At 45.1% G+C, this 23,180-nt stretch overlaps 3 protein-coding genes across 4 annotated transcripts in view; 1 reads left to right on the forward strand and 2 right to left on the reverse strand.

Annotated features, from left to right (window-relative positions):
• The window catches only part of GPBP1L1 (GC-rich promoter binding protein 1 like 1), a 31,218-nt gene extending 21,666 nt beyond the window's left edge, over positions 1–9,552 (reverse strand). The window contains exon 1 of the mRNA XM_054286078.1: positions 9,464–9,552. The gene's annotated coding sequence lies outside the window, so the exon portion shown is untranslated. The remainder of the gene's footprint in view (positions 1–9,463) is intronic.
• A 1,230-nt stretch (positions 9,553–10,782) lies between these two features.
• TMEM69 (transmembrane protein 69) lies at positions 10,783–13,846 on the forward strand. 2 transcript variants are annotated; one of them, XM_054285954.1, is made up of 2 exons: positions 10,783–10,830; positions 11,445–13,846. In XM_054285954.1, the coding sequence occupies exons 1-2, from the start codon at positions 10,806–10,808 to the stop codon at positions 12,176–12,178; spliced, it is 759 nt and encodes a 252-aa protein (XP_054141929.1). In that variant the 5' UTR covers positions 10,783–10,805; the 3' UTR covers positions 12,179–13,846. The 2 variants fall into 2 exon arrangements, with proteins under 2 accessions (XP_054141929.1, XP_054141928.1); XM_054285953.1 differs by having other exon boundaries at positions 11,459–13,846.
• Positions 13,847–15,666: 1,820 nt separating this feature from the next.
• Positions 15,667–21,624, reverse strand: IPP (intracisternal A particle-promoted polypeptide). Its single transcript, XM_054285703.1, has 8 exons — positions 21,293–21,624; positions 20,778–21,209; positions 20,288–20,443; positions 19,249–19,416; positions 18,373–18,510; positions 17,934–18,056; positions 17,046–17,266; positions 15,667–16,202 (listed from the first exon to the last, which is right to left on the reverse strand). Exons 1-8 carry the CDS (start codon positions 21,594–21,596, stop codon positions 15,978–15,980), a joined length of 1,767 nt encoding a protein of 588 aa, XP_054141678.1. The 5' UTR covers positions 21,597–21,624; the 3' UTR covers positions 15,667–15,977.
• Between the last annotated feature and the right edge of the window lie 1,556 nt (positions 21,625–23,180).

Genomic DNA, 23,180 nt, shown 5'->3' on the forward strand with positions numbered 1-23,180 from the left:
AACAAAAATCCTCACATAAATTTCACTACCCTGAAAAAAACCCAAACAGAACATGGCTTGGTCTTACATAAACATTTTATTGAGATAATCATATTTGGGCACACAAATTAAAGAGCATTTAGTTACAGCCCCCTGCCATAGGCAGAGACACCTTCCACTTGACCAGGTTGTTCACTTCCAGCCACCACAACTTCTCTGGGCTATCTGTGCCAGCAAACTCCATTTATAACATAATTATCAACTCTGCTTCAACTCTGCATGCATTATTAGGCCTCACTGTAAAAGACAAGTGCAGCACAACTCATTCAGTTGTTGTAACAACTGGTGAGCCACATCCTCTCAAGTTAAGATCATTCATTTCCAGTTTACCTAAATAAAGTATCTACAAACCCCCCTTACTTTCCTTTTGCTTTCACTTCCATGAATACAATTGTGTAGACAAGCCTTCACAGTCTGTGCACAGCTCCCTTTGGAGAGGAATCCTTGTACAACTGGCACAGCTCAACACCTGAGCTACAGGAACCAGAATTATATCCCAGAGATGCCATCACCACCCGTTCTTTCCCATTATATCCCACAGTCAGCCCTCCAAACTGACTGCACAAATATAAAGGACAGCCCTATTAATTAAAAATACTGCAAAAAACATTGTTTAAATGGTATCTGGCTGCTAAAAAAAAATTCTAGTATCTAAAAATGCAGAGCATCACTCATAACAGGTTTTCTAGAATTACAGAAATATGAGCCCATTTTAGAACACTAAATGATAGATTAAAATGTTAATCATGTACTAAACTAAAATCTTCCCAGATACAGATATTAAATATTTTAGTGAAGAGCAGCTATTACTGAGAGATTAACACCTTATTTTTTAAGTTTAAAGCAAATTAATCTATCTTGCAGAGTCATCAAAACTGTTTTGCATTCTAGACAGAACACTGCTATATAAATCTGTATTCCAAGATGAAAACATGCCAGAAGCTTGGCCATACAAAAGTTCTTCCAGAGTAACAAGCTAGGGGTGGGGGAAAAATCATACAAATGGTTACATACCTGACCATTTACACAAACCAGATGACAAATTTCAATGAACTGAAAAAAGGTTAAGAAAGATCCATACGTCTATCTCCTAATCCCCTTTTTTCTACTGACAGTCCTTCAACTGATCTCACGCAGCTCTGCTTCACAAACAACCTGTCCCTACACATACTTGCTTTCCACTTCTCCAAGGTCATGGTGACCCAGTCTTACCTCCTTCAAAACTTCTGGACAAACACATACTCCCACAAAACCACACACTGAACAAAGCCTCAGCACTCTGCTCTTGTGAATACACACTGGGATCTCAAGTGCAGGGGGTAAGGAGATGATTTTTTTCCTGACAGAATTAAAGATACAAGGGCATACAAGAGTAACAATCAAGTAACACAGAAAAGTGAGTTCTAGGACTGTAGAAAAGATTCTTCATAGAACAAGAAAAGACCACTGACAAAAATACCACCTTTAGAAATGCTAACCACCTTTAGAAATGCTATTGATTGAATGATACCTGCCCTTCAAGCTTCTGTTGATCCAAGTTTCTGCAAGCAAGGTTACCATACAAAAGCCAGCAAACTTGTCTTTGGAAGCAAGTTGTACTTAACTCAAAAGCCCAAAGCACATTTTGGAAAAGGCAGCATCTGGGGAACCTGTACAGAAGCCTGTGTAAGATGATAAGCCTCTGGCCCTCAGCCAGCAAGTGTGATACATCAAAAATGAACCCTTCCAAGGGGTTTTCATGAGTTCACTCCTCAAAGCAGCAAAAATACCAAGATAAAGCCATTTAAAACATGTAAAATCTAAAAGGTTCAACTTCTCATAAGCACAAAATAGGAGAGCCCAGACTTTCTGGATATTATGCCTACCACCAATTATTCCTGTGTGTTTCATACTGTGCAGCCACTGGCAGTGCTGTCAGCCCCTTATGCCTCCCCTGAGCCTGTGAAGATTCCACTTCCCTCCAGTGCCCCTCTAACTGTCTTTAGGACTGTTTATGTTAGAGAACTGTGGTATTTACCTGAAATATTAAAACTTGTTTACTGCTCTACCCTGCTGCAGGGACTAGGGTTTCAGGGACTGCCCACCTCTCTTAAACAAGTGCATCTATTGACACTACTGATACAAACCAAAGAAACACATTTTAAATAGTATTAGGCTTTAAATGTGAACAATCTCTGAACTTTCAAACAGCTTTAGCATTTTATGAAATAAGGTACTGCAAATCTGCAGAAGCTATTCTACTATTTTAATCAAATCCAAAGGTCTTCTTAGCTCTTTAAGGAACAAATTCAAACATCTATTTTGTACTGCACTTTGATCTACAGACATTTTGCAAGGGAGTCAAGGTAAGGCTGTGTTCTGGCCAGAAGCTTGCACAGCACCTTGTCATGGATGCCTCTAAGGTCCCACTCTTGTCCCCAAAGCCTCATGACAGAATGGGTGAGAGGGCAGTGAAGAGCCCATCTGTGCAGTCTGCCCAAAGCCTCCAGGAACAAAGTCAGTTCTGCACAGCAGCACACACCAGGATCATGTTCTCCATCATCAGGAAAGAATTGCAAATATGTAATTACTGGCTTATCCCCACTGGATACTACATACATCCTGCCTACCTGTCTTCCAGAAATGTGCATGGAGCCTAAGCAGAAGTGAAGTAAGTAGTTCTCCAGCACCTTAAAAAAATGGGATGGGTATTTCCCACTAAGGGTACTTTATAAATCAGTATTTTACCAGGGTTATTATTGCTACTATAGCACATTTACATTTAAATATATTCTGCTTGGAGTGGAGAAAAACACATTTCCTATGGAAAAGAGCTTCAAATGCAACCAGACTATTTATCAAATATTTGTGTCAAGGCAAGAGAGATTACAAATCAAGTAGAGGGAAGTACAGATCTGCATTCCAGATGAAGGATAAGCAAGTAGAAGGCATGTCATTTGCAAAGAGGAAGAAGAATTGAAAGTCAACCAAACAGAGGACATTCAGAAATAAGAGACCATTCTCCTAACCAGTACTGGACTAATTCTTCCCCCCGTACCACTGCCTGGTCCTACAAGACCAGTACTACAAACTGGGAAGGGAGGTGCATTCCAGTTCCAGGTACTTCCCCTAAAGCACCCTGACAACCTGCCAGGACTGAGGGACAGCTCATCCCTCTGCCCCTCCCTGCATCTGGACTATTTCCAAACCCTTGTACACCAAGAGCAGGACAATATGATCAAACTCCACATTTATTTGTCTGTAACTAGGACATGACAAAGACATGTTCACTCAGCACTTTTCAGCATGTGTACAACACCTGAACTACAGTTTGTAAAGTTTACATTGTCTGCAATGGTTTTTATTTCACTGGTTTAACATTTTCTGCACTTTCTCTGATTGAGAAAGTATTAACAAACATCAATGCAGAAAAGTCACTGAACACAATTAAGTTTAAAACAACTCATATACATAAAAGATAAATTGCAAAAATAATATATATTCCACTACTTTGGTCTTGGCTTTTAAAAAAAAAGGGGGAAAAAGTGATCTCTAGTCCTGTGATCTAATGATTTGCTGCAGCTGGGTCACACATCCTCTTTGCACGTTCACAGTGTTTCCCTGCAGTTCTCTCTATGATCTAGCCCATGAAACTGAGTTAAAATAAAGCAAGGAGTTATGGACAAAATGCTGTCCAGCTGGTTTGGGCTTTGCCTTTAGATCTTGAAGAGAATTATTGTGCTGTGCTTCTCCAGGTAATCTATGCAGGCCAAGACTAAAACACTGTCATTCTTCTATCCTACTGCCCTACAATAAATTAGGGAACACAAGCAAAACATCTTGGATGGGGGGGAATCTTCACAGATTGCATGGTTAAGGACCTTTTCCAGAGATTTAAAAGAATTTAGCTCTACCCTCATCCATCAGATATCTTTGAAAGTCAGCTAAGCAATGCTCCATTCACCAATTTGTACAGTCATCTTCAGCCTGCAGAGGTCCAAAAATTAATGCCTCTAAATGTCTCATGAAGTATCAGAGAAACAAGTTTGTTGTCAGCAGACTGGAATTCATTATGCAGCTATATGTACCCCTCCTAGGATATTTTTTGGAAGGTGTAAATGAAACCAGATTAGCTCACAGCATTCTCCAGTGTATCCCTACAATCTCCTTTGGTTATTCCTATAGCTTGAAAGCCTATCCCTGCATCTGACCTGAACATATTCTGCTGCAATTTCACCTCAGAACTGCTTGTTTTATTCATGACGGATGTGGAAAACTGACTAAACTCTCCTTACAGATACCTTTTAAGAAATATTTTCTTCAGACCAAAACTTCAGTATTCCCTGACTGAAAGGCAACTTCAGCAGGTGTTGTTTTGGGGGAAGTCCCACAGACCACCCTGTATCCCAGCACTGTTTGGCAGCAGAAAAAGGATCTACTATCATATTCTGGGATCAAATATAGCCATGCTTTTTTAAAAAAAAAACACAACCAAACAAACAACCCACCCTCAACCAGTCAAATTTCACTGGCAAAGATCAAGCTTTCAAGTTCAAAGCATCAATGATGAAAAAACTGACATGACCCACCTACCAAGTGTGACAGCTCACAGGCAGTGACAGGATGTTGGAGCTGCCTCCCAGTTACACCTGCAGGTAATTTTTTTAAGCTGCTTTATATATCACCTGCTTATGTCTGATGAAACTTGATGCATACAACCACTGAAGAGCTAACCAATCCATTTTTTCCCAAACCTTAATTGTGGTTTCTCTCTTTCAGACTTCATTGTTTTCTTTACAAATCTTGTTACACAGCCATAACTTTGTCAAATATCACATTATCCCAAACTGAACAAGATAGCTCCAGCTGAAGACCTACCCCTCCTCAGCAGAATGGAGAAACTGCTTCACTATGAAGCAGTTTAAATTTATTTAAAATGCTTCTGTATGTTCCAGTATGACAAATGAATTTTCATGACAGTGATGCTGCTGAGTCATGATAATTTAGGAACCATTACAACCCCCAGGATACTCCCCCACAGAACTGCTTCCCCACCAGCTGCTACTTGTCTGTGTAGGCAATACACCAAAACACAGTAATCTGAACCCATCTACACCAAAATGGCTGAATCCAAAGCTATTGTTTCCAGACTATTTATTGAATTTGTTGGGATCACATTATCTGTGTGTCCAGTAAGAACATTATTGCAATACAGGGAAGTGAAACCACCAAAAAGTACATGATACAGGACAGACTCCCTGAACACTCTTCCCTTGCACACACCCAAGTCTTGCCTTTTTTCTAGATGTTGAGAGGGAAAAAGCTCCACAACTCTTCAGCATTCTGGAACTTTCCCCACTCCCATGGGCTATCAGCTCCCAAACACCAGAGGACACATTCCAGAAGGCCCAGTCAACCTGAAGACATTGAAGTTATCATTAACCCATTTCTCTACTTTTAACTGGAGTTCAAAGTAGAGGAAAGACAGTTTCTCCAAACTAACAGTCAAGACCATAACACATTCAGTATTTTCAGGATGAGGGATCCTTGCTGAGTTTTTTTAAGATTAACATCAAAGGTCTTTTCAGATCATCTCACGTGAGTCCTGATTAATCCCTTGATGATGGATGACTCATTGTAACACAATGGCAAAACACTCCTCTCTGCTGAAAGGCTGGAGCCCTGTTGTAATCTTAACCATACACCTTCACCAGCAACTTTGTGAATACCAGTCATTTCTGTGCCCAGAATAATACCATGCACCTCCCTGGCAGACTCAGTCCTTTATTTACAAGTAAATTGTTCATCACAAACTGAAGATGACAAAATTCCAAGAGAGTGTCACTCACTGCCACATACTCTGTATGTTGCAAATATGCTATGGGGAGGGGGTTACACAGATATCCAGAACCTAAAAGAGACACCAAAAATAAAACTTAAATTAAATGTCTCATTTCTTCCTGTATTGAAAAAAAGGATTCTTAAAACCAAGGACATCTAGACAACATTATACACATACTTCCTTATCAAGTGCCACTAACACCACACCACAGAGCTGTGATCCTCCTTCCAGTGTGGAGGATAAAACTATGCAAAACACTGAACTGGAAATGATCACAAGATTCAAGGAGAAAACAAATCAACACTGACATTTTTGCTAGAATGTCTGTAAGTCCTGGAACTTCAGTTGCTCCTGGCAAACTCCCTAATGTACAACAGTCCCTGAGGCACAAGGTCACATGCTGTAAAATATTTCTTTCTGAGCATCATTTATTGCAGAAAACCTCAGTCATGTTTGGCTGCACTGGTTCAAAGCATTTTTGTTAAGCCAGACCTTGGAAGTGCAACTATTTCAGATTAGTCATATTATAGAACTGCATATACCAACACTTTGTAAAACTGTTTGCTGTTTAATAATAGAAAGGTCTAAGTAGTATCTAGTGTGAAAATTCTTCTCCTGACTTTCAAAGACCAGCTAGAGAAGGAGTTGCACACTTCAAGCAAGAATTTCCAGTTTGGAGTGAGACAGCCTGATCACTAATATGTATGATCAATTAAGCCAAAATGTTTTCCTCCCTGCCTGCTGTTACGCTCACAGCCCTGTCTCACCTAGAGCTTCTAGGTCTGCCCAGTGTTTGCACAGGGCAGTGGACACTTGGCCACTATCAATCTCTACCTGAATCCACTCCCAAAACCAAAGATTTATCTTCTGACCATACAGTAACTCATTAAAGTTTGGCACATTTTCACAGGAACATATAAAGTTACAGTACACAAATTAAACAACATCCTGGCTTTCATGAAGTACTCTGAGCAGGCCCATGTTTCTGCCAACTTCACTGCTTTTCATCAAATCTGACCAGCAAAGAGAACATGGACTTCAATTCCTCTTGCTGAAACAAAAGGCACACATGATTTAGTTGGCATCCTGGTCACTACGTAAGTGGCAGTAAAATGTCTGCTTACATTGCTGAATTTGCAGAACCAAAACTGAACCCCTCCTGCCTCTACAAATAAATTAACACAAAACTTCAACATCCCAGCCAAACTTCCTGGTACACACACTACCTCATCAAGTGCAGAATCCAGTGAGTGTGACCTGTCCCTGGATAAGCCAGAGCAACAGTCACCCCTGGTTTCTATGGAGCTGTGAGGAAAAGCTCTGTCCCTGCAAGCACAGCCAGCACTGCACAGGAGAGAGGTGCTCTAAAGCTTCAGCTCTGCTGAACAGAGTCAGCCCTTTCCCAAATCTCTTCCTACAGACAAACAAACAAAGCACACCCTGGAGTACACTTCACAGCTAAGTCAATTCAGCAGTTACACAACTAACTTCAAACAACTCCTAACACTGGGGAGGAAAAAAGGTAACTTTAACTCCTGAGCCAATAGTTTTTCTTCACTTTGTAAAGGCAAGAACTACATTATCTGACATCCCACACTGCTGAAGAAAGTCACAGATCTAACCACAGCATTTTTCTATATTAAAATAAGGATCCCACAACTCCTGAAACACTGTTTCCATTTAATGAAAATGCTAGTGAATATTATTTTTCCTGTAGTGACTTAATTTCCTAATTTAAAACAGGAATGTCAAGATTCAGTAACACTGTGCAGTGTTACACTGCATCTATATGAGACAAGGTGACCATACCCTGTAAATATTCTCAAAGTAGAGATTTTTTCCTAACATTCAGAAAGTATGCACTTCCATTTGATTTGTTGTACTTCACATCTGCATTCTGCTCCTCATATTTCTGAGACACTGCAGAAAAAACAGGATTTGTGGTTTTTTAAAAATGCCATCTGTTCCCTGCATATTTTCACTTTAGGTCCTTGTATGATATCTGCAATGGAAACTTCTGTGTCATATAGGATTAAGGCTATAAACCAGATGAATATAAAATGCAGAGGGCTGCAGCACTTCCCTACAAACAGCTGTAAAAAAACCCCAACACCATAAGGAAGTACCACCTGAAGCCTTTCTATTCCAAATACAAAACTTTTAATAAGTTCTTCTTAAAGGGACTTTCCTCCAGAAATGAAGTGAAAGAGTGTGAGAGGAAAAGCTGCTTGAAGAATTTGGGAATTTTATTTGTTCCTGCCACTGCTCCACACCTGTTTCCTTCCTGAGTCAGAAAGTGGAAGTTTCAGATACCAGTCTCCAAATGGATAAGCTTTAAGGGGAACCTTTCACTGAAATACCAGCCATCTCCATTCATGAACTAACATTTGCATAAGCTTTTTTCATAACCACCTAACATTTTTATAGAAGCAATGTCAACTCTACAGTAAACTCAGCTTTGATGGCGCTCCAATTATCTCAGCTGTTATCTCCATTCCCCCTCTTTGCTATTTCCACACTTTGCTCAGGCACTTGCAACGTTTCAGAGCATTATCAACATTACTAACGCTTGTGTCACTCACAGCTCGGGGGCGGGGAAAGGCAGCCTGACCTACCTGGTCATGTTAATATAAAAAGATCTTTAAGCAACACTCTTAAACCATTCCACCATTACTTGTACGAATTTAAATAGCTACTGCTCCTCTAAAGCTGTTTAAAAACTCGTAACTTGTGCAGACACCTACTGACTGCTCTAAAATCGTTCCAAACCAGCTCGTTACTAAACCGAACCGAATTCAAAGTCTGAAATGGATACTGGAAACGCCAGGCGCGCTCTGAGCAAGTCCAGCCCCAGCCCTTGAAGTCAAACCACACAAGACCTTAGGCCAAGAGGGCATCAAACACACCGGACATACGGAAATAACTTTGACGCCCGAAAGAGCCGCCCCCCGCTCGGCCCGGGCGCCGTTTGCCTGCGAGCAGGCACCGAGCGGCACCTGACAAGTTTCCCAGCGCCGCTGGCAGCGGGCACGGCGAGCCGAGCCCCGCTGCCCGCAGCCCACGTGTCACTGCCGGCCGCCGACCGCCCCTTCCCGCCGGGGGCGGCCGGGAAGCGCGGCCCGGGAGGAGCCCAAGGGGAACGGCCGGGCCGCCCGGTTCCGTTTCCAGCCGACAGCGGGGTCGCCCCGGCCCGGCCCCCGACACTCACCCACCGCCCCGGCCCGCCCCCCCCGCCCCGCTCACGGGCGGCCCCATGACAGGAGCTCAGCTCCGGCAGTGTCAGCGCTACGAACTTCCCGGCTGAACAGGAAACAATAACCCGCAGAGCCCCGGCCCCGCCGCCCACCCCGGCCCGGCCCTGCCCGCGGGGACCTCGCGCTGCGCCCCCCCCGGAGCCGCCGCGGCCGCGGGACCGAGCGCGGGGGGGGTGGGGGGGGGGTGGGGGGGGCCGGCCTGGCGGGAGGCCGCTCCCGGGCCGCACCGAGCCCGCGGTGCCGCGGGGGGCGGCGGGGCGGGCCTGGGGGCGGCAGGGGCCGGGTGAAGACGCGGGGGGTGCGAGGGGCGCTAGGGGCGCGGAGGGGGCGGCGCGGGGGCCGCACTCACCGGGCGGGCCCTGGCGCGGCTCCGGCGGCCCCACAACCATAACAAAGCTCTGCCCAAAATGGCCGCCCAGCCCTGCCCGGCCGGGGGCCGGAGGGGGCGGGGCCCGCGCGCGCGCGGGGCGGGGCCGAGCACGCGGAAGGAACACGCCCACCCCGCTCCCCCTCCCTGCCCCGGCCCCGGCCCCCGCGCCTCCCGCCCCACCAATCAGAGGCGGCGGCGCGCACCGCCCCCGTCACCGCCTGTCGGAAGCAGCCGCAGACTACAAGTCCCAGAAGACTACCGACCATGGCCGCCGTGAGGATCGGCGAGCGGCGCGCCGAAGGGCGGCCTGGGATTCGTAGTCCGCCTGTGAAAGGCTTGCCCGAGGAGGTGATGCCGGAAGCCAGAAAGCAGGAACGGCCGCACTGCTTCCCAGGAGACCTTCTGTCCCGCGGGTAGGAGAGGAGCGAGTCGCTCCTCAGTCAGACCGACCGCGGCCCTCGGCTGAGAGTGACCGGCACTGCTGCCCCCGGTATCGGCTCGGTGGGCCTTCCGCGGCCCGGAGGAACACGATGGGCCGCGCCCGTTCCCGCCCGGACCGGTAGCGCTCAGCACTGGGCGCCGTCGGAGCGCTTATGGGAGCACCGGAAGGCACCGCAGCTGGCGGGTCCGGGGCGGTGGCAGCGCCCGGTGAGTTCTGCCCGGTCCCGGCGGGCAGGGCGGCCCCTCCTCCCTCTGGAAGATCCATTTATTCTCCGCTCCCTTCGCCCTCCGGCGGGGCAGTTTGGCTGCCGGGGCTGCCTTGCTCTCCCGGCGCAGCAGGAGCGGGAACTGTGGAGTCAAATCCAGGGCGAGCCGCCCTCGTTCCCCCGGTGAGTGTGGTACCCCGGCAGGGAGCTCACCCGCAGCTCTCATGGGGTGGCTTTTCTGCTCCTTTTTAAATTAATGATCGCTTTTCCCGCGCTTGAGGAAATGCTCCTTTATAAGCTTTGTGAAGCCATTTATCCGTTGAAGAGGGAATGATCCATGAGCGGGAAGTCAACATCTGTTCCCTGATGCTCAGTTTTTAAACTAGAAATTGTTCTTGCAACAGTTAATTCAACTTTAGAATTTCAGTTCATAGAGCTGCTTGAAACGAAGTATTCTGCAGTGGGCAAATACTGATCTGGGTAAATAGATATATAATATATATACACATATCTCTTTAAATATACACCTGTAAGACTCTTGCATTTGATAAGTGTAGACTGTGACTGAACTTTGATCATCAGACCAAGTCAGTGATTCATTGGTTTCAAACCTTCTTCTGAATTTTTCTGTTTCAGGGCATTGAGAAAACAAACATGTTTCCTCTCATACAACGATGTTGCTTCAAGACACCTTTCAAAGTAAGTTACTGAAGGCTTTTTTTGCTGATTTTATTTAAAAGTAAAATAGCAAAAGCTAGGACTGCAGCTTTGGAACAAAAGGTGGCTTCCAAGTAGGAGTGTATAATTCAGCTTTTCTGGAATAGTTCATTGTTTCTACAGCACTTTTAGGCAAAGCTATTTCTTTTATAAAATAACTTTGCTTTTTGAGATTTAGCTCAGATTTAGAATAGCTTTTTGAGATTTATTGCCTCAATGTCTTTTTTTCCTATGACTTCTTGGTGGAGTAGTGAGGGGACAGTAGCTGATTTCTGGGGTGACCTTATCCTGCTTCTATAGGAAACTACTTTATATTTTACTCTGAAAAGGACTGATACATCTTCAAAGTGCCTAGAGAATGTGTGGGGAGGGATAGGTGGGCACTGAGTAAGCTTTGCTTGTGCACTCTGGAGAGCCCAGTTGCTCTTCATCAGCTGCATTGGGTGCCTTCATTAGTTGGGTTAAAACCACTTGAAATTCAAAAGCAAAGACAGTTGTGGTGTGACCTGAGCTGGAAAACCACTTGGTGCAATATTCAGGAGGTGTTTAGGTACCTGCATGTCTGTAAACCTGCACTATGCAGTGCTGAGAACAAGTTTTGTGCTTGCAGCTGCAGAAGTTACCTGGTGCCAGCGTGCTGCTCCATGGCAGGAACAAGAGAAGCTGCTCCTCCCTGGCCCTCCTCCAGCTGCAGAGGGATGCACGGCCTCTCTGCACACCTCTGAGCCTCCAGCCAGCAGCAGCTCACACAGCCCAGCTCCGGCCTTTCCACTCCTCTCTGCCCGTCTCCAAGAAGGAAAACCCTGCAGAACCTGAGGCACAATCACGGGAGAGCCCAGGGTCACTGAAGGATTGTCCCAAGCCAGTCCTCTACCTGAGCCTGGGGGGGCTGATTCCCTTTGTGGCTGTGCCACTGGCCATGGCCTCACAGGGCTCCTACTGCCCACAGCTGGCCTTTGCTCAGGTCACCTATGGAGCTGCCACTGCCTCCTTCCTGGGGGGCATGAGGTGGGGCTTTGCCCTCCCAGAGAACAGCCCAGCCAAGCCAGACTGGCTGAACCTGGCCAATGGCACAGTTCCTGCTCTGCTTGCCTGCCAAGCCTTGCTTTTCAAGGATGTCACTCAGGGAGCACTGATGCTCACGGTGGCCTTAGGGATAGCACTGCATTATGACATTTCCCTTCTTCCTACTTACCCCAGGTGGTTCAAAGTACTGAGGGTATTTGGAACAGTGGTGATGATATCATCCCTGTTGGCCACTGTAGCACTGAAAGCTTTCTTAGAAGGGGAGCAAAGTGATGACAGAAAAAAACAGCAGAACAGAAATTGATAAATCTGTAAGGAAAAGCTGTTATCTGCTAATAAGGTATTTCTATGGAGTTCCAGGAGAAATAAAGACTGTGGTATGATGGCAGGGATCAAGGTGCTTATTCTTGAAGCAAAATGATTTTCCGACTGATTTTGAAGCTAGTTCAGGAGGGAAGTATTGTAAATAGCAATTACTTCCAAGGCAAGCACGAGTCTGTCCTTATCTGTAGAACAAGAATCACTCCTGAATGAGATGTTGCTGCTCTAGGAATTTAGAATGGAGATTCAAAATTACATGGGTATGAATTGCTCTGTGCTGAACTATGAAAGCATCTGGTTTGACTGTAATGTGTGATCACGTTTTGAGGTGGGGAAAACAACACTAACAAGGTGAAAGCAGTTCTAGTTTGGTGTTTAAAGAAGTAGCAGAGAATGATGCAGAAGCACATTCTACTCAGTTGCTGTGTTGTGGAACAAGACTCCTATTTCACTCCTATTTTCAGAGGAGATGCTCAAAATCACAGAATCACAGAATGGTTGGGTCAGAAGGGGCCTGAAAAGTCATCTCATTCCCATCCCCTGCTGTACCAGGGACACCTTCCATGAGATCAGGTTGCTCAAAGCCCCATCCAGCCTGGACTCTTCCAGGGATGCTGTGTGAGGGAGTGCTCAGTGTGATGTCAGCTAAGAAGGGACAGGTGAGGTTTGTTGGCAGTGGGATGCCAAGGTCAGCACTCACCTGAAATGTGTCATTCAGCTGCTGTGCTGGAGTGGGAAAAGCTGAAGAAGCAGCTTTGTATGGTTGACAGGGTGCCACAGGAGAAGGAAGGCCAAATTCCTGCTCAGGCTTACTGAAACTAAAAAGGCTTTTTGGGCCACTTCTTCCTAGTTTTGTTTGGATTTAGGGCTGCCTGGCAAAGGAAGCTGTGTGCAACACAGCCATAAAGATCTGCCATACTCCTAAATTAGAGGACTGTTAACTTATGCTGTGACACAAGGACTCGAGTGCTGGCACTAAGGGATCAGATAATGGGACTGAAAGTAGCTTCTCCCTCCTAAGAATGTACATTTGGACAGGTGCCAATGGGCTTGTAGGCAGCCTGCAAACCCTCCACGATGGGTTTATTACTGAAACCACTGCAGAAGCATCTGCTCTCTGTACTGGATTCTTCCTAGCACATCATTTAGTGGAAGATACAACCTAAGTCACATGGATTTTCTTTTTTGTGTCCACTACCTCAAGAAAGGGGATGTGGGCATATTTCTTGTAAGCTTTTTATCAGAAGTATTTAAGCACAGTGTAAGATGCAGGAAGAAAGCTGAAAATGACATCCACATGTGGTCTTAGGACCAGATAATCTTCATAGTTCTGTTAAAGCACTGATCTTCATTGTTGTTCTACACCAAATGAAGCACATGTTGTTCCTTAAAATTTGTTACCTGTTCATTCTGCAAAGAACAGATGTTTAAGAAACCTGCCTGTCCTGGAAATGAACCATCTTGTATGACGTTGCTGAAACAGCAGCTCTGTACATCAGCCTCTCCCTTTTGCAATCTGTTAACATTTTTATGTTAAAGAACACATTAAGCAATTATGGGTGTCAATTGCTCTATGCTGAATTATGAAAGTACCCTATTAAACAAAATATTTCGGAGCTTTTTCAACATAAAGGAAATAAAATTGAGTTTGTGAATGAAAATGGTTTTTCTATTCCTTCTTTCTTAGACATAGCATCTTTTAAGATGGGTCCAGAGAAGAGTCCTGTCTTTGTCTTGATTAGGGAAAAGATGTGCTGAGGATCAGAGACCATCATCAACCAGCTTCAAAGTTTCATTCAAACAAGACAGAATCAGTTACAAAACCTGGAGAAGGTAACTTCAGACAACTGCAGATTCCCTCAAGCTCCATTAAACCAGGAACTTCACAGGTAGGGATCAGAGGTAAACCTAAAGTAGTTCCCAAACAAATAAAATACTACTAAGGTAGTGTTTCTCAAACAGTTCCAAGAGGGATCCTGAAATATAAAGAAAGACCAAAAAATACTACCTGTAATTTCATCCCACAGAGGGCTGAACAGAGATGGCAAGACAGTCAGACTCCCAAGAAGTTTGAGTGATTTTATACTGAGAAGAAAAATACATGAGTATTTTACTGCAGAAGTGCGTTACTTCCACCACTCAAATAGTCAAAATTTATAACCAGTCTTTACCTAGTGTTCTACTGGGAAATATGATTTCCAGTAAAAAGAAAAAATGACCTATTATATGAAAGTGGCATAATACAGCTTACTAAGCTATGAAAGCAACCTATTCAAGAGCATTCCAGTCAGTTCTGAAAATACATTTTATTATGAAAAACAGTTTAAACAAGATCAAACCATTAATTCAGACACATAAGAAATTCTTTGAAGTAAAAGCACACACAAGATTATGGAACAATCAGACTCTCCATCATCTAGCATGTTTTAGTCCAACTCTATGTTAGATTTTAGGACCTCAATTATTAAGGTACCTACAACACTCACCTTGGAGGATTTATCATGTAATAATTTGTTAATTTTACACAGGGGATATTGACCTAAAAGGAATGAATGCTCCTTTGTCTACAGTGCCAGGCTTCCTGTTTTGTGGCATTCCAGTTGTGGTTTGGTGATCCAGAATAACACTGTCTATCAAAATTCAAGCAGCTTCACTTCAGACTCCATCCACATCATCCACAGCTGTGCTGAAAATGCAGCCACAGTGTGCAAAAAACAACTTGAATCTAGAAATAACTCCAAACTCTTTGTAGTATTGTTCTACTAAGTGTGTCTGAGCTAAATACAAACTCCTTAAGAGCACACTGATATCATCAGTTCAATGCTAAATGCAGCTAATTCTAGCACAGAAAGCCCCATTGGCTCAAATTTGGATGAGGCAGGATACAAGATGCAGTGAAGGTGAAGGAATGTGTCTCGTAGAACAGCAAGTATTCAATGCCAAGTCTCAGTGTGTGTCACACAGGGTAAAAACACATTTCACTATGGGGAAAAAATATGGGGGCAAAAGCCTTTCCCTGTGTTTTTATACTAAGAGCAGTCTTAAACAGAGCAGCCAATCTATTGCATTTGCATTTAAAATTCACCAGAGCCTACACAAAAAGGAGCTCTACTGGCATCACTGACACCACTGAGAGGAAAAGCCAGCACTGAAGGGGAATGGCATTATTCTGTGAGGACGACCTTCCAGAACAGGAAATTCTCATCCATTCACCATTCAAATTTGTGGAGCAGCCAGAAACTGAAGATCCAATTCATATTTAATGCCCACCATGTCCAGCAAGAGAAAAGAGGCTTAAATGCATCAAGGTCATAAGTAGTGGCACCAAGTCTTTCCTGTGTGTTATCTTCTCTTCCTTGTTTTCTGCCAGAAAAAGAACTAATGCCATCCAAATCACCCATCTGATCTTACCAACAGGTAACTCCTTGCTGTTGACAGTAACTCACTTCCAGACTGCAAGTCTGTGCTCAGTAACAACCTGATTAATGTCTCTTAATGTGTTGGAATTATTTCTTCAGATTTTTACAGGGTAAATTCACCATTTATTTCAGTGAGCTTAATCCAGTTCTAAGAGGCATTCCTACTCTTAACAGAATACTTCCTGAGACAGACGCTGGATAAGCCAATTTACTTTGAAGGGCTTTTCCTTTTGCTCAGGAAAATCCCTCTGATCTAATTCTCCACTGAAGCTCCTGTGTTAAAAGAGGTTTCTGGCCAATGAAACAGGAAATCTGAGGAGACATAATTGACTCATTCCTTGAATGAATTTTGTTCTTTGTGTTTCACAGCACAGCTACTCCTCCTTCGCAGCGGCTGGTGATCATGTTGGCAATTTCAGTCCAGCTGTCCATGTGAGGGTTATAAACTTCAACAGAGTCAGAGGTTACTGGAGCAGCAAAATCAGGACTGGGAGCTCTGCCTCCTGAGGCATAGAGAAGTCCATTCACAGCCACAACACAAACACCAGCTCTTGGGATCTTCATCGATGCAACTTCAACCCACTTTTCCTAACAAAAAGGTGAAAGATGAAGAAATAGCTTTAAGGCAAGCCCTGATTCTGCTTAAGTAACTTTTAAAGCTCAAAGACTGAGCAAAACATATACAAAGAACACTGTGTATAACTTCACAGGCTTACATGTGGGATATGTACAGTATCCAGAAGATTACCAAGACAGGAATGACAACACTTTCACAAGGGGTCCAAATTGTGGTAATCTCTAAAAGCAGATCCCATACTGTCTGCACGCAACACCCCTCCCTTTCTTCAGTCACTGCAAGATGCAGTCAGTCTCTAAAATAGAGCATGGCACAGTTTGAGGTGGGGGAAACAGGAAAACTAGATTCAATTTGAAAAGCAAAACAGATGGCACATGGGATTATGTTCTGCTTTTAACAGTAGCTACTCTTACAAAGAGCATCATAAAAACATGAGCAATATCAGTCTGGAAAATTTTTTTATCTTCTAGTCATGCTGAAACATCACTACATTTTGATGTAGAAGAAGATACCCAAATTTTGCAATAAAATGTAACTCTTACCTTTACAATGAGTTTTTTCTCTCTATTCAGATTATTGAGCTTTCTGCTGCAGAGGGGGAATCTATCCTCTCATCTTAACCCTAAAAAGTATTTACCAAACTACAGTATATCTGTGCATAGTTAAAACATGGCAATTACTTAGGACAGACCCTGAGATCACCAAAGCTTTGTTTCACTCAAGATACCCAGCCAGCAGTGAAAAGGAAATGGAATTTCCAGCTTTTTCTTTTTAAAGAAAGGAAGCAGGCTCTATAGCATCTTACATAAAGCTGATGCAATCTACATTTATGAAAAGGAGGGACTCTGCCATACCTCTTCAAATGAATATCTTTCTACACTGGCAAGTGCATCCTGGGATTCATTCCAGCCTCCCACAGCATAGATACAATCGTTGAGAGCAGCTACACCAAGATAGGCTCTTCTGGTGCCCATGGGAGCGAGCTCAGACCAGCGTTTGGAGATGGGGTCGTAGACTTCAACAGAACGCAGCTCTACTCCTTCACTGCTGATGCCACCAATGACATAAATCAAACCTGCAGAGACAGAGCTTCTCCTCTTTTAGGCTTCATAATGCAGACAGAAAATTACTGTCACAACACAGGTTTCAGCCTGACATTAAGATGGTTAAAGAATGTCAGAAAATCCTCCTTTTGCTCAGTAGTAGAATACATAAAGCTTTTGCATGAGCAACTTGAGGCTTGAGCACTAGAAGCTCTGAGGAAAGCAAAAATTAATTAAGTGCAGGGGAAGGTTCATTCAGAAGGTTGCAACTGCTGACCTGGCCAGGATCAAATACTTAGTCAGCACATTTATTGGTCAAGTATTTAGACATGTCTGTCTTAAAATAACCTGTGGCAAGCCTTCACACTGTCACAAAGAAAAACAAGCAAACCCAAATATGGAAGATAAATAAAAGCAGTATCAGAAAGAACAAGCAACTGCAAAAAGACTAGCAGGATAACCACACTGGCAGTCATGTAAAAACTTTTCATGAGATCAAAGGCAGGGGACAAGAGACAACTTTATAGTATTTGAATTCTGCACAATTAAAAATGCAGTATTAGAACAACAAACAAGCAAGGCACAAGCGTGTGTGGCTGACAGCTCAGTACAAAGGTAAGAATTCATGACTGAGACATAAAGCTTCAAAATCCAATGGCTGTTGGAACTATTTAGGGATATAAACCTAACAATATTCACCTTGCATTTCACAACACCCAAAGCAGTAACGGGGCTTAGCCATGCTTCCCACCACATCCCAACTATTCTCTTCAGGATCAAATCTTTCAATTGTGTTGCCAATCTCTGCTCCAACCCAGCCTCCTGCAAATAACAGCAAACACAGGAAGGAATTTAATAGCACAAAGTTGTGTATTAGCTGCATTTTTAGACATGCAGTGTACTGTTCCAGGACAAATTCTGAAATCAGCATGCAGTCAGTCTACAATGAAAATAAATTATAACCATACAATAACTAATCCACAGAAATTTAGTATATATGTTAATATTTATGGACACAGATGTTTTTCAAAACTTAAAGTTTGTGAATTTGCATCACCAAGATGTAATATTTAAGATCATTTTAAAAGTTCTATGAATTAACATCTTTAACTCCACCAAGAAAAACCTCACAACTTACCCAAAGCATAGATGGCCCCATAGCATGTGCACACTCCCAGTGCACAACGGGGATGGTTCATGGAAGCCACGGTCGTCCACTGCTTTGTAACAGGATCATAACATTCAGTACAGTCAAAAATCATGGAGTTGTCCTCACCTGCACAATAAAAGCAAGAAGAGTCAGGGGAAATGCAATCTTTTGCACTGCAGATATGGAAACATTCTTCAACTTCTTCCAGGATAGGCAACATTTGAATTCAAGATTTATCTTTTGGTGAAACAGCCAACATAGCAAAAGCTTCATTTATACATAGTGATGATTACACATGAATCATCACTGGGAACCACTTTCATCAGTAGTTCCCTGAAATGTTGCTGAAAACATCATAAACAACCAGGGTGCTGCACGCTTTACTCCTCAACACAACTGACTGGGTTTTCAAGACCAAAGAATGAGCTCTGTGGTGACAAAAACAGTCTACATATGCATTCTTTTGTGATGGGCTGGTAGAGTTACTCATCACATCCTTGTGCAAACAGACATAATGAGCCTTTCCAGGCAGGCAGTGCACAAGTGGTGTGTCCTGTGCTACTGCCTTTTGTGCTATGGGCTTCTCCTAGACTGTAAGTGAGAAAACAAATTCCACCAGCGGTGGTACATGAATCCCCCAGAACAGCCAGCATCTCTGAGTATATCTGCAGACATCTATATGGTAACCTGTGAATAGCTACACCATGAGGGGAAAGCAGCTTAGTAAAAACTGCCAGTACAGGATCCCTAACAGGCATTCACAGAGCAGTGACAGTAGAGAATCAAGGAAGAAAAATTTTGAAAGTCTCCATTCATGAGTTCTCCAGCATTCATGTAAGAAAGCAAGCTTATTTCAGCTGTTACCTCCAATGGCATAGACCATTCCTCCCACCACAGCCACGCCCAGCCCGCTCCGGGCCTGGTGCAGAGAGGACACCGTGGTCCAGTAGTGGCTGAAGGTGTCAAATCTCTCCACACAGCTCAGGGCTCTGCTGTCACTCCAGCGTGCTCCCTGCAGCCGGGTGTACCCACCTGCAAAGCAAGGGGAAAGGCCGAGTAAGAGCTTCCTCTTCACCCTCATGCTCCTATATCTAAACCATGAAAAATATTACAGTAACAGCCATTAGCCACTCTTAGAAGGAACTGGATTTTTCCAAGTAGCTTCCTTTTTCCAGCATACAAGGAAGAATGGCTGCCTCAAGAGTCATGGGAATTGTGCTGAGCTGATGCCACAACACTAAAAATATTAGAATTCATGTTTTCAGTAAAATACAAGGATCAGCCAACAGCCTTTGCTGCATAACATACTGGCAGCCATGTAAAAACTTTTCATGAGATAAAAGGCAGAAGGCAAGAGAGAACTTTATAATCTTTGAATCCTGCAGAATTAGAGTATTAGAACAACAAACAAGTGAGGCACAAGTGTGTGTGACCAACAGCTGGTGCTACTGCCCACAGAGTGAAACAAACACGTTCCTTTCCAATATAAAACTTCAGCTTTGCTGAAAACTTGGATTTTCAAGTATCCCATCATATGAACCAAAGTGTCCTGCACAGAGAAAACTACAGCCATCAGAACAAAATGTGCAATGAATTTGCATACACTATTCCAGCAGTGAGCCCTGGGTAAATCCTCTGCTGATTTGCAGTTTTCCACCCAAAGCAAATTAGTTTTGAACAGCAAATCTGGGCTTTGAATGCCATGTCACAATGACAAGAAATGTGAATGCTGGACTCCTATGCAACTCTAATCAAAGCTACTAATATGGTAACTCAGCCATGATGTAATGTTTTGGAATCATATATTTTGATTTTTTAAATAATTCTCGAGTATCTCCTTCATTCCTGCATTCTGAGATACTACTTCATTTGTTTTATAAGGTTCAAACAGCCACATTCTAACCTACTGCATAAAGGTACTTCCTGGCTTTCCTCCGGGGACGACCTTTAGAAGCCTGCAGAAAACTGCTGACCTTGTTCTCTTTGGGAGACTTAGAGACTTCACAATATTCTTTCAACAGAGTTTGCAGGGCCACTCGAAGACTGAAATCTGGAATATCTTCAAGAGTAACATAAGCAGAATAAGAATAAAATTAGCAGAATTGAAAAAAATTCACAGTGGAAAGTCACAAATTGTAAGCAATTCAGTTGTAGAAAAATTACTAACTTCTCTGAAAACAGCAGAGAAATCAATGTTGCTTACTTTTATAAGGCATTTTCAAATGCATGTTTTTAAAGTAAGCTGTGCTTATTTTTTAAAAAATAGAGCTTGTTTGTTAAAAATGATTTTATTCATCATGCCAGTAACGTAAAGAATAGTCCATCAAAGCCCAGTAACTCTGAACACATAGTTTGCTCACATACATGCATCTGATATTCCTTCTCTCACTTACTTTCTATGTATTTTAACAGCCTTTGCGCTGGTAGCAGAGGGAACCGAACAGGCTCCAGTACTTCCACGACGTATTTCTTTCTTTTCCCCACGTCCTTCAGAATCCACTGCATCGCTGCCGCGAACACCTGGTACTCGTCCTCGATGCTCAGGTCCTCGCTCCGCAGGATCTTCACGAGCTGCTCCTTGGTGAGCGCCAGGAACTCCTCCCCGCCCTGCACCTCCAGGAAGTGCGCGTGGATGTAGCTCTCGGTGAACTCCATCAAGTCGTGACAGGCGATCTGCTCGGAGAACTGGAAGAGGCCGATGCAGTTCAGCGGGTCGATCTGGCCCTTGAGGAACTCGCAGCAGAGCTCCACCACCTCGGTGAGCTGCAGCATGTCCGCGGCGACGATGAGCTCCTGGACGTTGTGCTCCGCGATGCTCACCACGCCTGCGGGCACCAAACCACAGCGGGGCCCCGCTCCAGCCTGCGGCCGCCGGGCACCCGCCCCTCGCCCCGCCGCCAGCCCTCACCTGTGTAGATGAAGTCGAGCAGCGTGTGGAAGGTGTCCGCCTCCACGCCCGCGATCCGCACCACGTCCCGCCCGGACTCCTTCATGCCGCCCGCGAACAGCGCCGCGAAGTACGGGCTGCTGGCCGCCAGCACCAGGCGGTGCACGGAGAACGCCTCCGGGCCCACCTCCAGCCGCACGTCGCAGAAGCTGTGCCCGGCGCGCAGCCGGTTGATCTGGGCCAGGAGGAGGCGGGCGTGCCGCTCGGAACTGGAGACGGAGCTGGAGGCAGAACCGCCCTTGCCCATCCCGGCACTCGCCGCCATCGCTGCTGCGGCACCGGACCCCCCGACGCCGGCCTCGCGCCGCGCACGCGCCCCGCTCTCCCCGCCCCGGCGCGTGCGCGGCGGGGAAGTGAGGGGCGCGCTCCCGCTGAGGCGGCGCTGTCCGGACGGGGCGGGCACCGGGACGGGCGGGGCTGAGGGCGCTGTGGGGGTGCGTGTTTTGTGAGGGCTCTGTGTGTGCCGCGGGGTCTGTGTGCCGAGCACCTGCCCTCACGGCGGTACTGGTTCAGGTACCTCTGTTCGCTCCTTTGTCTATGCGCCTGCCTGGGCACCTGGCCCCGTGAGGCTCCACAGGCATCACGGAATCATCATGGGTGGAAGCGACCTTTAAGATTATTCATTCCAATGGTCCACCCAGCACTGCCCCTGCAACCCCTAAACTGCTAAACCACATCACCCAGTGCCAGATCCAGATGTCTCTCAAACACCTCCAGGGCTGGTGACTCCACTGCTTCCCTGGACACTGCCTATTCCACTGCCTGACCACCCAAATAGTGATTTTTTTTTTCTAACATCTAATCTGAATCTCACCTGTCTTAGCTTAAGGCCATTTCCTCTGGTCCTTTCACTGCAGGCACAGTAAAAGAGACTGACCCCAGCCTCACTATAACCTCCTTCCAGGGAATTGTGGAGAGCAGTGAGGTCCCCCCTGAGCCTCCTTGAGACTGAACAACCCCTGCTGCCTTTAGTCCCTCCTAAAACATGTTTTCTAGCTTTGTTGCTTTCCCTGGGCATGCTCCAGCACCTCAATGTCCATTTTAAAGTGAGGAGACCCTGTACACCCCTACAGACACCTCTGATCCCTGCTCTGCAAAGAGCTTTTTTGTGGTTAAAACTGATCCTGCAATAGGTTATTCACTTAGTCACTGCCTTCACAACCTCTGTCCCTCAGTCCTAGTCATGCTCTTGCAAACTGGGTCCCTGTCCACCTCAGTCTGTGCTTGTGAGAAATATGGCTATGTTGGGGAGAAATTGCAGCTGCCACCAGCCCAGGGAACGGCAGAAATGAGAGGCAGGGACACTGCCTGGGACTGTGGCAGCAGAGCAGTGTTGACAGGGGATAAGCATCACATACTGAGGTAAACGCACATGATCACTGTGTCTGGCAGAGCTGACGCTGATTCTGAGAGGAAAGCATCCCTCCTGAGTTTTCCACAACTGTTCCAGGAGCGTGACAGGCAGGCACAGCCCAGCTGCCCCTTTGTCCACAGTGTGGGCCTTCCTCCTCGTTCCAGCACAGATGTTTCATCAGTGTCCTGTAGCAGCACCATGCGGGTCTCTGGGGTCAGCACTGATCCTGAGGCAAAGTGTGCTTCCATCTTAGTCTGTGTAATTCCCTGAGTCACGGCATGCCTGAGCTCTGATGGGGGATGAACATCACTTACTGAGTTAAGTGCATGCAGTCACCAGGTCCAGCAGACCTGGCACTAATTCTGAGAGAAAAACATGTCCAGAGTTTTCCACAGCTGTTCCAGGAGCATAATATCCAGCCAGAGCAAAAAGCGATCAGAGAGCCTCTTGGAAAGCTTCCATATCTATTTACTGTGAGGCTGGGAAAGAAAAACA

This window comes from Melozone crissalis, unplaced genomic scaffold (assembly GCF_028551555.1).
Source record: "Melozone crissalis strain CALT ecotype California unplaced genomic scaffold, PUWL_Pcris_2 ptg000045l_1, whole genome shotgun sequence".
NCBI classification, from domain to species: Eukaryota; Metazoa; Chordata; class Aves; order Passeriformes; family Passerellidae; genus Melozone; species Melozone crissalis.

What these genes read in the sequence shown, in the direction of transcription:
- TMEM69 (XM_054285953.1), top strand. Translation starts at nt 10,786, where the DNA reads ATGTTTCCTCTCATACAACGATGTTGCTTCAAGACACCTTTCAAA. An exon ending in GCTTCAAGACACCTTTCAAA is followed by an intron (nt 10,831 to 11,458) that starts GTAAGTTACTGA and finishes TTGTGCTTGCAG; the next exon opens with CTGCAGAAGTTACCTGGTGC.
- IPP (XM_054285703.1), bottom strand. Translation starts at nt 21,596, where the DNA reads ATGGCGGCGAGTGCCGGGATGGGCAAGGGCGGTTCTGCCTCCAGCTCC. An exon ending in AATGGTCTATGCCATTGGAG is followed by an intron (nt 18,511 to 19,248) that starts GTAACAGCTGAA and finishes TTTATTGTGCAG; the next exon opens with GTGAGGACAACTCCATGATT. An exon ending in TGGGGCCATCTATGCTTTGG is followed by an intron (nt 18,057 to 18,372) that starts GTAAGTTGTGAG and finishes TGTTATTTGCAG; the next exon opens with GAGGCTGGGTTGGAGCAGAG.